Source organism: Podarcis erhardii (genome assembly GCF_964252035.2).
Source record: "Podarcis erhardii genome assembly, chromosome: 4".
Taxonomy (NCBI): domain Eukaryota; kingdom Metazoa; phylum Chordata; class Lepidosauria; order Squamata; family Lacertidae; genus Podarcis; species Podarcis erhardii.
Window position 1 is genome coordinate 85,873,265 of NC_138508.1, and position 16,136 is coordinate 85,889,400.

At 49.0% G+C, this 16,136-nt stretch overlaps 1 protein-coding gene across 1 annotated transcript; it reads left to right on the top strand.

Moving 5' to 3' along the window:
* Positions 1 to 291: 291 nt before the first annotated feature.
* Positions 292 to 10,027, top strand: ZIC5 (Zic family member 5; the record flags this gene model as incomplete). Its single annotated transcript, XM_081858137.1, has 2 exons — positions 292 to 1,738; positions 6,557 to 10,027. 2 exons carry the CDS (start codon positions 292 to 294, stop codon positions 7,006 to 7,008), a joined length of 1,899 nt encoding a protein of 632 aa, XP_081714263.1. The 3' UTR covers positions 7,009 to 10,027.
* Positions 10,028 to 16,136: the final 6,109 nt, after the last annotated feature.

The following is a 16,136-nucleotide window of genomic DNA, read 5'->3' on the forward strand; positions in this document are numbered from 1 at the left end:
TGCGCGCCTGGAGCGAGATCCGGGCTGCCTTCCCTGGCAGTTTCCAAGCAAGCGTGCCGCCGCGTGTTTCCCCCTGGCACGCCGCTCGCTTGGCACTCCCTCTGCGGCTGGGCGCTAACTTTTCCCCCTTCTTCCTTCCTTTCAGCAAGTGCAACTTTTTTGGGGGGGGGGAGGGAGAAACGCGCGCGAGAGCGAGGAAAGGGGCGTCGGGGGGTGGGGTGGGGAGAGCGAGCGAGAGCGCGAAAGCAGACAAGAGCGCGAGGGCGGTTCCCCGCTGAGCGCCCGGCCTGAATGGGAGCCAATCGCGCTGGCCTGGCCTCTGCCAATCACCGGCCTCCCTCCAATCCCACCCGCGCACATTTCCAAACTCTGGTTCCCAACCGCGCCGCTCAAATGTGCCGAGCGCTCTGCCAATCGCTGGAGGCCAGAGCGGGGAGAGGATGGCAGCAGCAGCCGAGTTGGGAAACGGAGCAGACAAAAGAAGTTAAAGAGCCGCTTAATCGCTCCATGTTTGGCAAGGCGGCGGCGCTGGCCACGGCGGCAGCAACAGCCTCGGCGGCGGCGGCGGCGGCAGCAGGCAGGGGGAGGAAGGCCACCGCCCCCTCGGGGCCGGCCCAGGCGACCCCCTCGCGCCTGGATGGGCCCCGGGGCTGCGGCGCCATGGAGCCCGCGCTGAGTTGCAAGAGGAGCCCCAGCCTGCGCTTGGCCGACCTGGCCGCACTGCATGGCGGCGGCGGCGGCGTCGGCGTCGGAGGCAGCAGCGCCACCAGCGGCGGCGGCTTCCAGCCCTTGCACCCGGGGGACCTGGGCTCCTCGGACCCGGCTGCCGCGGCCCCCTTCGGGCCGGAGCACGTGGCGTCGGGGGCGCTCAAGTTGAGCCCGGCCGGCGCCGAGGCCGCCTTCGCCTCGTCGTCGCAGGCGGGCGCCAACGGCGCGGCCGGCAGCCCCTCGTACGCGGCGCCGCGGCGGGCCGAGCGGCCTCTGCAGCAACACCCGGCCAGCTCGCCCATGTTCATCTCCTCGGCGGGCACCTACGGCGCCGGCGGCGAGCAGCCTCACGCCGCCGCCTTCCCGGGGCTGCACGACCACCCGGCCGGCCCGGCCGGAGGCCACCACCCGCTCAACGGGCAGATGCGGCTGGGGCTGGCCGTGGCTGCAGCTGCCGCGGCGGCGGCCGAGTTTTACGGGCGCGTGGAGCCCTTCCGCCCGTCGTCCGTGGCGGCCGCCGCCGCCGCCGCCGCCTCCGAAGCGTCCTACGGCGCCGCGCCGCAAGGCTACCCGGTCAACTTGGCGGCGGCCGTCCTGCAACAGGCGCCAGCGCCTCCCGCACATGCGCACCACGCGCCTCCACACCATCACCACCCGGCGGGCGCCTCCTCCTCCGCCGCCGCCGCCGCCGCCTTCCTGCGCTACATGCGGCAGCCCATCAAGCAAGAGCTGATCTGCAAGTGGATCGAGGCCGAGGCGGCCGCGCCGCCCTGCTCGCAGACCTACAGCACCATGCACGAGCTGGTCAATCACGTCACGGTGGAGCACGTCGGCGGGCCCGAGCAGAGCAGCCACGTGTGCTTCTGGGAGGAGTGTCCCCGCGAAGGGAAGCCCTTCAAGGCCAAGTACAAGCTCATCAACCACATCCGCGTGCACACGGGCGAGAAGCCCTTCCCGTGCCCCTTCCCCGGCTGCGGGAAGGTCTTCGCGCGCTCCGAGAACCTCAAGATCCACAAAAGGACGCACACAGGTGGGTGGCACCTTTCTCTGGCCGCCTCTCTCCGGCGCGCGGTTCTGGCTTCTTTTCTCTACCCCCTCCTCCCTCCTTCCTCTATCTCCTACGTACCCTCAGACGTGTGACGTTTGTCATGAATAAGTAATTTCACCAGCTCTTTGGGGCTGCAGCGGGAGAGTGAGTCTTCCTTGATATGTCTGCGTTGTCTCTGTATGCGTGGTTTGGGAATGGCTCGCGGGTCTTCTGCGTTGTGCCCGCTGCGGTTTTGGTGAGAGCGAGGAAGGCTTCCCGGCGCCACAGAATTCCTCGGCAGGCAAACTAAGAGCGCTGTGGATAGCTAGGAGCTCCCACGAAAGTGGGAAGAACGGAGGAGTCCCACGAAGGCCTGCGGTGTGCCCAGCAGGAGTGCCAGTTTGGCCCCGCGACCGTGGGTGCCCGGGGCTGTGGCCGCTATGCAGCGTACATGGTCCTGGCGACGAAATTTGTGGGTGCCAGGCCAGGTCCCTTCATGGTGAATTTTGTGGGTCCTCGGGCACCAGGGGCCCAGGGAGCCGGCACCTATGGTGTCCAGTACTCCTCTTAGATAGTGGAAAGAAAGGGCAAACCCCAAACTTTATTCTGGTCAATTCACTTTTCAAAAAGTTTCTCCTATGCTTTTATTTGTTTGGGTTTTCTTTTCTTTTTTATATATGAAGGAGAGAGTCAGGGGATTTGATCATGTTGCCTCTCAAGAGGGGGTACTTTTCAAATGAGACCACCAATATTTTTCTTTCCCTGGGGGGAGTTTTTCTCCCTTAGTTGTTTTTGGGGAAGTGATAGGCAAGGGCTTTTAAAAGATATGTTGTTGGTTTAAAGGTGTGTTTCGATGGAGGGAGCGCTGCTATAGCGATTCGGAATAGTGCTTTTGAGAACAAATGGGAAGGGAAGGCGACGCGGGTGTGCCTTTGTGCGTGTCTCCGCCAGACTAGCCATTTCAATGAAGTTCCGTTTATGGCGCTGTATCTTTTACAGCTTGGTTTTGATTTGCCCCTGGCCTTTTGGCTTCACTTAAAAGGCGGTTGGGATTTATAGTTGCGTGTAGACAGATATTATCCACCGGAGGCTGCTTATAGGGAAGGGGGGGCAAAGGCCGGAGGGGGCTCCACCTAATTGTTTTCATGATTTATTGTGTGTTGTTGCAAAAAAAAAAAGAAGAAAAAAGAGGAAAAGGAAAGGGGGGTGGCGAGGCGGACAAGGTGCAACGCGCTGCTCAAAATCCCATGCAAATAGCCCCTGGCGGCAAAAGCTATCGATTTTTAGATGGTGAATCCGCAGGGTTGAGCCCATCTGTGCGAGCCCTGAGCACCCCCCTCCCACGCAGCCCCATGGAGCGGGGAGTGGGGGGGGGGTGGATCTGTCCTGCAAGCGAAGAGGAGCGCGGTGCTTTTAGGCCTTGGAGGCCGAGTCTGCTCCGGAAGGGCCTTGCAGCCTCTCCTAAAGATGCTTGCAACTTGCAAGGGCTGGTTCGCCTGCAGTGGTCGTAGGGCAGCTTCTCCCGCACGGGGGAAACCCTGCTGGTGCTCTGGGAGGAGGGGCAGGAAGAAAGCCTCGCGAGGGCTTTCCAGCTCGTCCTTCCATTCACACAGCTCCTTTTCCAGCTGGAGAACTCCGATGTTCGGCTCATCTCGCCCTCGCCCGCTTGAGCCTGCCCACACAGTGCCCTTGCTACTGCCGATGGGAAGAAGATCCGAGCCTGGTTCCTTTGGGCCGAGGCTCCTGCAGGTGGGGGAATAGCTGGAGCCCCGCCGCCCCTCCTGACCCGGTGCCCGCCGGTCGGGTAGGGTTGGGTGGGGATCCGAAGCTTGCCCGATCCCCACCGCCTGTTGCAGACAAAAGATCCACGACTGAAGATCCGGAGGGGCCGAGGAGCGCCGCAGAAAGCTGCTCGGTGTTTTTCCTGCAACAGTATTGCAGGGGCACACGGTTGCAAAACGCTTCTGCACGGTTTGCAAGATCCGGTGCTGGCAGGGAACTCTTTCCACGGCCACGTGCTGGCACGGAAGCCCTGGCCAGGGAGCTCGAGTTGACTGTAGCATAAGCAGCTCTATTGCCCGTTAACAGCTCCACTTTCTCCTCTTGCGGGCGAGGGCAAAACGACTCCCCGGAAGCCGAGGAGAGCGGCTTCAGGCGCCCTTTCCCCTTCTCTCCAGGAGGTTCCTCCTGCCCAACCGAGGGGTCCCTGATTCCCAGGCCCGGGAGTCAAAATGCTCCACCTCCCGCTTCATTTGGCGCAGCCAAACGGGAGTTTAAGATTGTCCGGAGCAACCTCGACATTTCTGTGCGTAATTTTGCAATCTCGCGCCCTTCTGGTTTCTCCTCGCTCTCCTACAGGCTTCTCCCCTAAGACCAGAATAGGTTCGTGTTAACGTAAGAAATTTCAGTTTCAAGATCAAGGATCGTATGTTTGGGTTTAAGCAGCAAATGAGTTTTCCTCTCCCCCCCCTTTTTTTTTTTTTTTTGTTCTGTTTGGTTGAGAACGAGTTGAGCTCCCAATGGTGGGGGGGGGAGGGGGAAATCGCCCTGCGCTTGGCTTTCGTGTGGTTGGTTTTGTTTTTTAAAGATAGCCGGCGGCTTGTCTCTTGATCGATGCCGCAAGTTGTTGCCTCCCTGAGCCCTGAACCGCTCGCGCGGTTTGTGGAAACGGGCCGCCGACCTCGCTTCGAATTAGGCGGTGAAGTTTCCTTTCTCGGCGCGCAAAAGGGAGCGAGCAGCCTTTTCCTCAGCGAGAACGGTTGCTTTTCGACTGCGCATCTCTCGGCTTAAAACCGAGATAATCTGCAAATGGTTAAACTCTGACGTGAACCTTTCGTCAGAGACAAGACCAAAATAAACATCAGGATGGCATGGGCATCTCGCTTTGGGATGTATGAGCATAGCAACCAGGGCATCCCTTGAAAGTCGGTCCTCTTCCCAAAACCTAGTGCTGCTGGCCTTAATTAAATATATATATTAAAAAATAGAGTCGACCGAAGTTAAAAGCAGACAAATCTGATTAGTGATTGCTGAAACAGGTTCTAGACAGACAAACGCACATGCAAACCCAATTATGCCATATTTTGAAGAGCAAGAAATAAGACACATTTTCTGGCTTCTAAATTTAACTATGGACACCTATGGCCACTATCATTTTTAAAAAGAGAATGTGTCCTGGAAAAAAAGGACATATAGTAACCCTAAAATGCTTTCCTTAAATAAATAGCAAAACACCAACCTTCTGTCTCAGGATATTTCAGCTGAAAGGACAACACTAGGCTATGTTGACCAGAATGATCCGAAACACAGTTACTTGGAAGTAACTGAGCTCAGTGGCCTTACTTGCTGCCAAGTGAATAGGCTTGGCACTGAGGTTTGGATCTTTTACCTTCTTCATGTAGAATCTTTATCCCATTTTATAGCAACGACATTTCGTTGGAAATACTTTTGAGACTTCTGAAAGGCTGTATAATTTCTCTTCAATTGCCACATACCACCAGGAGACATTTTCTGGTTGAAATAATGCATTTGTGATTGAAGTAGAATTGGTAAGTTGGGATCTGCCTGTATTTACACAGGAAAAGGAATGCCATAAATTAAACCTTCTGCCTTTCCCAAAAAGGAGTAGATAGATGCTGTTTTCACCAGTAAAACAACAAAGGTCGCAATCCTACATGTGCTTACCTGGAAGCCAAGTGGAACTATGTAGTATTTCTGAGTAAACATGCTCAAGATTGAGTTGGATGAAAATACTGAATTACCTTGTTGACTAGGAAACGTGTATTAATATTGGGGTGCAATCCTGATGTCTTATTTGGGTGTCTATAAATAAAATTCATATTTTAGCATATTTTTGCCTCCATGTATGGATGGGATTAATTTTTTTAAAAAATCCCTTTTTGAAATAAAGTAACGCTAAACCCATGTCCACTTGTGGCAGCAGAAATTATTCTGCCTTTTTGCTTCCAGAACCTTGGAAAATAATTGTAGAATTGCATTACACCTTGGAGCCAGTGGGATATGCCAGAAGTAAAGGCCCTGAGGGTGGCTTTCACAATCACCCTCAAGGTGCACATTAAACCTATTTAAACAGATTCACCATCTTATTTCGAAGCATAAACTAGTCCTAGGCAAAGAGATCTTGGCCAGTTCGCTGCTCATGGAGTGGGTAGCTTTCTCAATAATGAGCAAGCTGTAAAAAGCTAAGAATGTCAGAGAAGGGAGGGGAAGAGAGGGTGCCCCTCTTTGAGAGCCTGATCTGTTGACAATGGTTTAAAAAAAAGGAAAAGAGGGAGAGCAATGTGTTTAAACAGGTGCTACTTTTATTTTAGAAAAAGGAGAATCTCCTCTTGCAAACCACAAGGGAAGGGATTAGGACAATATGGGTTTGTCTGGAAATAAAGCCATATCCGTGTATGGACGTGTAAGCCCCTACTTTAATCCATCATTTAAATTTTTCATTTGCAAGAGAAATATGGGCATGGAATAAGGAGAGACATTCCCATTGTCCTGGATATGTTTATCTGAATGTCATGATCACAGTTTAGAAAATATTCTTTAACATTGTGGACTACATTTTTGAGCAAATGTAAACCTGCTCACTCTCTCTGTGTAATAATAATAATAATGATTGAAAAGTTAAGCTATTGGAGGGATGGTAAAGACTGGAGTCAGTTTTATCTGCTGAGTCTTTGTTTTGCAATCCTCTCTAGTCTCTGTCTCCCCTGTTCCTGTGTTTGGTTTGACATGTAAATTCAAAGTTTTGGGATTTCTTTCTTTCCTTTCACAAAGAGGTCCATTATGGATGTTTTTCTCTTTCAGGAGAGAAGCCTTTTAAATGTGAATTTGATGGCTGCGACAGGAAGTTTGCCAATAGCAGTGACAGAAAGAAACACTCTCATGTCCACACCAGTGACAAGCCATATTTCTGCAAAGTCAGAGGCTGTGACAAGTCTTACACACATCCGAGCTCCTTGCGCAAGCACATGAAGATCCATTGCAAATCCCCGCCGCCTTCTCCTACCCCAGGATCTCATGGCTACCAACCCACGGGGACACCACTGGGTGCCCCTCTGTCCCCTCTCCAGGACTCTGGCAGGGGCCGCCCTGTCAACCTTTCTCCTCAGGTCACCAATCTCAATGAATGGTATGTGTGCCAGGCCACTGGGGCCCCGAACCACCTCCATACGCCATCCAGTAATGCCACATCTTCTGAGGAGGAAGAGAACGAGGAAGAAATTTATAGGAACTCTGAGACAAGAACTATTCATTAGAACTGGGAGGGAGGCAGAACTTTGAAGATGGCACGATCATGCCATCTTGGTTAATTTGGGCTATTTATTCAGTATTATGAAACCCTATGGTGTTTGTAACATGTAACTAATTTAATTAAGACATTGGACTTGTGTGTCTCTCTCTTTTTTAATTAAAAAGAATAATCTTTTTTAAAAAAGCAAACCACCAAGCCGGACTGTAACAGTAATCCATTGTGCATCTTCCCTACCCTACCCTATGTTTATGGAAGACGTCAGAGGAGTTCACCTTTGTGTTGCTTGATCTTCAGTGTGCACTGCCAGGTTGACAATTCGGTGTGATAGTTTTCCCAAAATAAAAGCAGGAGGAATGTGGCTTATGAATGTAACTGGGAAGCTAATGGGCTTTCTCTGTGCCAGGAGTGGATTCCTTAAGCTTCTCCACCTATTTTTGAAAAGGCACGTTCTTCCATCTAGGCCTCTATCCCACAGCCATCACCTGTGAAACTGCCAACTGGTTTCTTGCATCCAAGTACTGTATATGTACGTGTACGATAATGTATAGGTACAGTTCACTGCCTCTGAAATCTTAAGTCCTCAAAATCTCAAAACGGAATGCTGAAACGTAGACCTTGGGTTGCAGTTTGCATCGCACTAAAACCAATGTTGAAATTCACCACCACAAGATTCAAGGTGGCACCTTTATAGAGCAGTGCTAAATTTGCTTATATGGAAGATCAGTCCATTGTTTTAAATGGAACTCGCTTCCAAGTAAATATGCTGGGTGGGTGGGAGGGAGAGCAGTCACAATCCTAGTTGTGTAGGATTTCACAAACGCTATTGAGCAAGGGGGGTTGGGTTTTGTTTCATTTTATTTCTTTAGCCATCTGATCCTAAACATGCTTACTTGGAAGAAAGTTGCACTGAAGGGGCTTACTTCCAATAAGAATACTTAAGAACAGTACTGTTAGGCAGTACCTTATACACACTGGTGTGACTGTAAGTCCCATTGAATTCAATAGGACTTACTTCTGAGTAGACCTCCACATGATTGCACTGTTAATGTCTCAATTATTTTAATTTTCCTTTCCTTTTTTTTTTAAATGTCTTTCTAAGCTCTAACCCTGAAAGGGGAGGGAATTAAATCAGTTGCTAGGATTATTGTTGTTTAACACATTCAACGAATTGTGCTCTAAAGACATTTGTCCCACTGGTTTCAGTGTTACTCATTAGTACGTGTCTTAGCAGGACTGCTTAATGGTTTTTCCTTGTCATAGGAGTGTCGCTAAATGAGATCCATCTTTATATGCGATATAGCAGAGGCCATGAGTCTAAACACGCTTCCTTGCAAGCCAGTCACATTGAATCAGAGTAAATTGGATTTATGAGTAAGCATATTTGGGAATGAAGCCCAGCCTATAGTGTTAGGTCAAAAGTGCTGTGAACTTCACAGCTGTTACTATGTCAAAGTCTCCCTGTTGAAAGAGTTATGATGCTAAGAGTGACACATGACTTTCTGGAAGATACTTTATTTTACTGATCCAGCTTAACACCCTTGCATGCACAAAAGGTTTCATAAATTACTTCTATCTCTATTTTTTTCAGCATCTGCGATCCTGTTTCTTATGCGGTGTGCCATTGACCAAAGTGCACTGGGGAAAGCAAACTGTCATAAATGTAAAAATGGAGGGAGGGGGATGCTGCGTAGATTGCCTTTGGCCTAGCTGCCAAGCTATTATAGAGTGAGGTCATGGAATGCTGACAATTTCTGATGCAGTTGGTACGACATATTTCACGTGTAAAATGCTGGTTCATCATAAACACCCTACAGATAATCTAAAGAGCACTAATTTATCCTCTGAGACCACTGAATAAGTAACCAGTCACCAACCCATTACCAGGGCTTGTAGAAATGTGTGGGGATTTTTTGTGTGTCTTGTGTGCTGTGATACATAGTCTTGTCATTGTTATAACTTGTATGTGGAAGTGATCTATTTTGTACAGCGGAATTAATTTATTTTTTTATTTTTAGATATCAACTTCTTTCTTATTTCTTTTTAAAGAGTACAGAGCACACCAAAGAAGAATATTATTAATTTTGGTGATAGGTTGTCTATGATTCTGTGGTTGTTTTTCTGGGGGGCGGGGGAAAGTCCTTATATTTTTCAAGTTACTTGAATGAACAATGTAATGTGAAAACAGGTCCTTCCTGCATGTCTCCTGTGCAGTGTGTTGGTGATTCAATATAGTTTATAGAGATATTTGTTTCTTAGTACAGTGCATGGTGCTGTCCATCTGGAAGCCTTTAAATGTCCTGATCATATTGTTACATGAACAGAAAAAGGACATTCATTTTAATATCTATATCTATAAATATATAAATGAGAACTTGAATACAAACCACTTCTTAAAATTGTTTATTTGAATTGCATTCCTTTTCTCCTTCAAAACCCATTTGAATAATAAGGAAAAACTATCATGAAGTAAGACATGGACTTTTAAAGGATAATTTATGTTTTGGTGAGCTTTTTTAGAAAATTTCCTGAATTAAAAAAAATGTTTAATTTATACACTTTGCTCCCCTCCTACCAAATAGATTGCACTATCCATTACTACACCTTCATGTTTTGTTTAATGTGAAATTAATGCCTTCACGGAAATACATTTACTGGGAAGTAAGTATTTGGTTTCAATAGACTAACTTCCATGTAAATGGGATTTTCATTTTGGGGTACCAGGAGCAACATACTGTTTGTCTGCTGTGCCACTGCTTTTCCTCATATTTTTAAAACATGCAATACCTCCTTCATATCTGTAAACCTGGTCATAAGAAAGCAAGAATGGTTAAAGTAAAATTTTAAAAAAAAATCTTATTTTTTACTTGTGCTTTATTGTTGGGGGACAAATTATGATAACAGAGTGGCTTACAGAGTACTCAGTTAGGAATTCAGTGATTGCCCCATCCTTAAAAGAAAAATAATTGTAAGGGAAATCATTAAGTTCAGAACAACCTTCTCACTTATTTTATCAGTGTGCTTATACATTGCCATGAGAAATTTGTTACAAATGGTTTGGCTCATCCAAATCATGTTTAGTGGAAGTTGGTCTTACTTGTAAGCAGTCTAAAGAAAACTACCAGAATCTGAAGGCCAATCTCATTGATAAATTAAAGGACATGGTTAAACCACATACATGAGGGTGTGGCAAAGTTCATTCATGTGAATTGATACATTTGTATATGGATTTAAACAGTGCTATTGTTCTAGAAAAAATGGTGCTGGGACTTGCCATGAACCCTTGTTCTCTTAGAATGAAAATGGCGTCCACCTAAGAGGTGCAGGAAGTTGGGGGGGAAAGCTTTGGATTTTAATAGGGATCATAACAGTTTGCGTGGATGGAGAACAGGCTTGTCTTAAATATTGACACACAATAGAAGAGGGAAGTTAGTATTACTGAGGTGTCTCTTAAGCACTGTGGACACTTTGTCAATGTGGCCTACGTACTTACCTTAAATCTTAACGTTCAAACAGTGGACAGTGTGCCACTCTCAACAAAAGTGCTATTAAAACCAATTGGAAATAGTGCTGATGAAATCAAAGTAATGTAGATGGGACAAGATAGCATGTGGGAGCTGCAAAATGCTAGACAAGGACTGAACAGGAATGAAGTTCTGCTGAACCTTAATACAACTATCCTTTAAGTTTGTATCTTAACCATGTCCACATTACTGTTCACGTGTTGAGTTCCTCAATACGATTTCCCACAGCCAACGTGGTTGATTTTGGCCTCAGGTGGCGAAGGTGCAACCGGTTGCAAAGAGTTGCTTAGACTCCATGAAGAATGAGGACCTTTCGGATTGGGGAAAGGGTGGACTAACGGAGTTTCTGGTGAAAAGAAGGGCAGCACACAAAGCCCACCCCGCACCCTACTCCAAGGCATGAATCATTCATGGGAAATATATCAGAGATAAAAGATATCTGACAATGAGGAGCCTAAAACAAGTTTTCCCCTTCTTGTTTTCTGCCTTCCAACGCCCCATCTCTCCCTCTCCCCTCGGTCTATAGAGCTGAAATTGACCACTGCACGTCTTGCGCCACTTCAAAGTAATTTGCGCCAGAACGGAAGGCTCGGCGCTTGGGCAATCTTCATGGTGCGTTAAGATTTCTATGGCAATTGGCAAGCAAGACTTTTCCCATCTGAATATGGCTCAAAGAAAAGGCACTTATTGACACGAAGTTGGCCATCTTCAAAGACTTCATCTCTTCTAAGCAGGGGGAAAATGTGCTCTCACACAAACAAGGCTTTAAATCAGCCGTGATCCACTTTTGTCTTAGTTACCGGTGGGGGTGGAAGAGGGAGGGAAGCATCGCGCTCGAAGGTTATGATCTCCGGAGTCTGAATTCATTTTGAGTTGATTTGTTTTGGGCTTTTTTTTTTTTAACCCCCAGCTCATTCTTCATCTTCTTGCCAAATTTTATTTTTAAAGTAGCAACGACCGACAAACCACGCCCATAGGAGGAAAAAAGTTATTGGAGCTGGAGTAAATTGGCGGTTTTGGATTTCACCCACGCTGACTTGAGCGCGTTTATTTACTTAAGCTCCATTGATCTCGCTTACTTCCAAGTAACGCCCCAACTCGGCTAAGCTCTTTTACTTGAAATGAATCCCATTGACTTCTATGGGATTTGTGATTTCTCAATATGGCTATAAGGCAGGCGAATAAAGATGCGCACGTGTAGACTTGTGCCATTCAGATGAAGGGTTTCTTGACACGAGCTGGTTGCTTGCTTGATTACTTGCACATGTGAAGGGGGCCATGAAAAGATACAGCGTGAGAGAAAGAGCCGTCGCGTCTTACAAGCACCTTCAAGGCAGAGTTTGTCAGTGAAGCCGACTGATATTTAGCTGCCCAGCTTCACACGTTCATTTTTACCGCAGGGTAACTGCAGCAACGACAGCCTTGCACGTGTGAACACTCTGTCGCAGTTTTACCACCACATGAATTTCCTACCTACCGACATGCAATGTTTTTAAACCGAGTGTGTTCTTTCGGATGCAGAAAAACTCATCCTTCAGGAAGCAGCCCTGAATTTAGGTAACCTTTTCCACGTCCACATCAGAGACACTTTACGCACCTAGGTATTAGGGAGGACAGGTTCACAACGCTATTTCTCCATACTTGTTGACTTACCGCTGAATGTCTGAAGGGACTCCACGGCAAATAATTGTGATGTAGGTAATCTGAAACCTCTACCTGTGGGTTTGTTTCCTTTTAAGAATTATTTACTCTGAATGCCTGCCTCAGGGGTCGGTCGGAGGAGGTACACCAGCATCGGCTGGTCGATCCCTCGGTGATTTGCAGTATTTGGGCGAAGGCTTTTAACTCCCGATTGCTCAACAACAGCAACAACAAAAAGACTTTTCCTACCTGAACGTAGGCTGCGGAAATGAAGGAACCAGGAGGGGGCTTTTGTGTGAAAGAACCGTGAGCTGAGATCTTGGGACCGAAAACAAATCCCTGGGCTCAGAATATGCTCACTTTCCTTATAGTCTGTGACTCTGCATTGGTAGATCTTGGGGGGGGGGGGGAGGAGGGAGCAAAGTAGATCTGACAAACCTGAACTCTGCCCATCCCTGGGCTTACATCACAGTGTCTCGCTGTTGTTCAGGCGATGAACTCAAAAGAAAAGAGGTGACACACACGCTACAGAAGAAGGGAAGAACAATAGACTTGGAGTGTACAGACAGTTAGAGGTGTACATTTGACTGAAAAATGGGACGAGGGTTGATATTTTGAACTGTATATGTGCGAGGGAATCCCCAAGAGCAAACGAGGGCACAATGCACTAGCTCATGCACGAAATAACAGGGAGTCCCTCTGCCACGTGTACGGTGTTCACACGTGTCTACCCAGGCATGGCATTTCAGCGATCGAATATAGGGTGAGTTTTCTCTGCGCTTCTGGGTGTCTCCTGGCCAGGCACTGGCCTGCATTGACCACGATGTCCTGGTCATTAAATATAAAAGATGTGCAGCGTGCACACAACCTTAGAAGGAACAAAGGCTATTGCAAACAAGCAGGAATAACGTGTGTGTGTGTGTTAAAGAGGAGACAGGGAAAACACTTTCTCTCTCTGCGCTCCTACCTCCACCCAGTGGTTTAGTTAGATCAGGGTTTCCCAAACTTGGGTCTCCGGCTGTTTTGGGACTACAACTCCCATCATCCCTTACCACCGGGTCCTGCTAGCTAGGGAAGAAGCGAAATGTAGTCCAAAACAGCTGGAGACCCAAGTTTGGGAAACCCTGAATTAGATCATTGTAGACTCTGGTTTAATGGTGGTGGTGGAGGTGGATTTTGAGATGGCGGTGCCTATTACTTTAATAAGCCAGCACTGTTGCGTTGGTGGACCATCTATCCATTCTCTTGAGTGGGGCCCCGAACATCTGCCCCTAAATCCGGCTCTTGACGGTACCACACTGAATCTACTCCATTGCAATTCGAAACAAATCTGCCAGTAGGTATGTTCAGAATTACAGTCACACTTAAGGGACTTGGATGGAGAAAAGGATTCAGAGATGGGGCAATATAGACCTGTTGCCCGGGATGAGAGGTGTGCGTGATGGCTCCTGCACTTTAATGTTGCCGTCGTGCCTGCGCGCTCGCTTGCTCCCGTTTCGGTGTGTCTATGCTGCAAGCACAGAGCGGCGGATCTCCAGCTTGCTGGACCGACGCAGCTGTGCAAATTTGCGCGTGTCGTCCGTCCATCCATCCATTCTAGGCACACGGAGGTGACACAGATTGGCGCAGAGTGCCCCTGTCTGTCTGGAAACCTGTGTATATTCTTCTGCAACACCCAAGGCGCTTTAAAAATGTGTTGGGGAGTGGGGTGGGTAGGTTATTGGGTTGTTATTTTTAATTTTTGTTATATATTTTGTGTTTTTATACAGTGGTACCTCAGGTTAAGTACTTAATTCGTTCCGGAGGTCCGTACTTAACCTGAAACTGTTCTTAACCTGAAGCACCACTTTAGCTAATGGGGCCTCCTGCTGCTGCTGCTGCTGCTGCCGCGCCGCCGGAGCAAGATTTCTGTTCTCATTCTGAAGCAAAGTTCTTAACCTGAAGCACTATTTCTGGGTTAGAGGAGTCTGTAACCTGAAGCGTATGTAACCTGAAGCGTACCACTGTATTGTGATTTTATGTGGTAACAACCTCCCTGACACCTGCGGGTATAGGGCTGTATACTTACCGTACTTACTTACTTACTCATCCATCCTGCTCGGGGCCCTGATTCTTCTCCCCCACTTACACACACACACACACACACACACACACACACACACATACACACACACACACCCTGCAATAGGGCTCCAGCAGCCTCTGCGTCTCCCTCGGCCAGAGCAGCGATTCCCCTGCTGATGCTTCCCCGCTGTGGACCCCCAGGCGACTCTCGGCTGTGCGCACCGCGATCCTTTCCGCGCGCGAAGTACCCTCCTCCTTCTCCTCTGCCCGCGTCGCCTCCACCTCCGTCTCGGGTGCCGGAGCCTCTGGCGGCCGGGGGAAGTTCAAAGGCAGGCTCGTCCGGCGTGGAAAGCGCTTGCCGCGCTCCGACGAAGCGCCGATTCGCGACACCCCATTAAGATACAGTTGCGCTGACCTCGCGTTTCATGGCCTGTTAGCTACGTCAATTGGCGCTTCGTCACAAGCTCGCCGAGGGGGCGCGCCCAGAGCGAAGGGGGGGCTCCTTCCCAAACTTATATATCTGGGATATATATGTCGGGGGGGGGGGTAATCATCAAGAAAAATAAGAGGACCCGTCGATCTCCAGTGCGCCTTCTCCTACCCTTTTGGATACCCCCTAAAACACCCCTTCCTCTCCCAAATAAAATAGAATAACGAAAATAAGAGAGGATCCCCTGCCACTTTCCAAAACACCCCTCTTCCCTGATCTCTCTCCGCGCCCACCCCCCGCCCCACCGTTTCCCACCCCCCACCCCACTCCACCAACCTTGGCACTTTTATTGGCGAGCGATTGTCCTTTGTTTATTTAAAGCCAAGGCGGCGTGAATGGTGCAAAATAAACATGATGAAAAATAACCAAACAGATGATTCCGCTTGGCGAGGAGGGGAAGGGGGGAAGGAAAGGGGGGAAAGCCGGACTTCATAAAACACACACAACACACACACACACACGGAGCAGGAGGAGGAGGAGGCGGCCGGGCGCAGCGCTCAAGGAGAAAAAGCCTTTGAAGTGGGCCTTATTATGGCCGGCATACTTGGGGGTTGCCCTAACGACGCGGCTGAAAGGAAAGCGCTCGCCTTTGTCCGCGATTTGTTCTCCTTTGCTGGGTTGCCCGCTGAAATGACGGGCGCGGGGGCTGCCTCCGAGGTGCAGCCCGCAAAGCACCAACTTCCAACTCAGACTTGCAGGCGCCGCTCTCCTGAGGACAGAAAGGGAGGCGGGAAGGGGGGAGGGAATCGGAGGAGGAGAGCAGGAGAGCACCCCTCCCCTCAAGCTGCTTCTCTCTTTTGGGGTGGAGCAGGCCACGGAAACCCAGAAGATCGCAGGGCAGTCCCCCACCCCACCCCGCGGCCACAAATTCATAACACCAACGTCGCTCTGCTGGATGAGAGAGGGAGGGTCATTCTGCGCTCAAAGGGTTGGCTCTGTCACTGAATGTGTGTGTTTCCCACTTCTAGGAAGCTCACCAGCCAGGTGAATGCTCCGGCGTCTGATCCCTATCAGCTGACCCTCAGAGGTATATTGTCACTAATTACGAATCGCTATTAATAATGGTCATGCTCATCTGTGTCCTCATCTTAGGGCCACAGGGCTATGGGACCCTGCTTGGCACTTCCCATACTCATTTGGTTGACCATTTTGAGAACAAGATGCTGGGCTAGGTGGACCTTTGGCCCAACCCAGCAAAGTTGTTCTCTCTTCCACTTACAGTCCCTAGTAGCTGAGTACACCCTTCTCCATCTCTTCTGCATATGGACACTTTCCACTTACTTATGTTTTATCGTGCAAGCTGAAACACTCTCCATGCCCTCAGATAAATTCCACAGATACTCTCTTGTATCACATCCTCCAAACCCTTCCTTCCTTCCTTCCTTCCTTCCTTCCTTCCTTCCTTCCTTCTGTCTT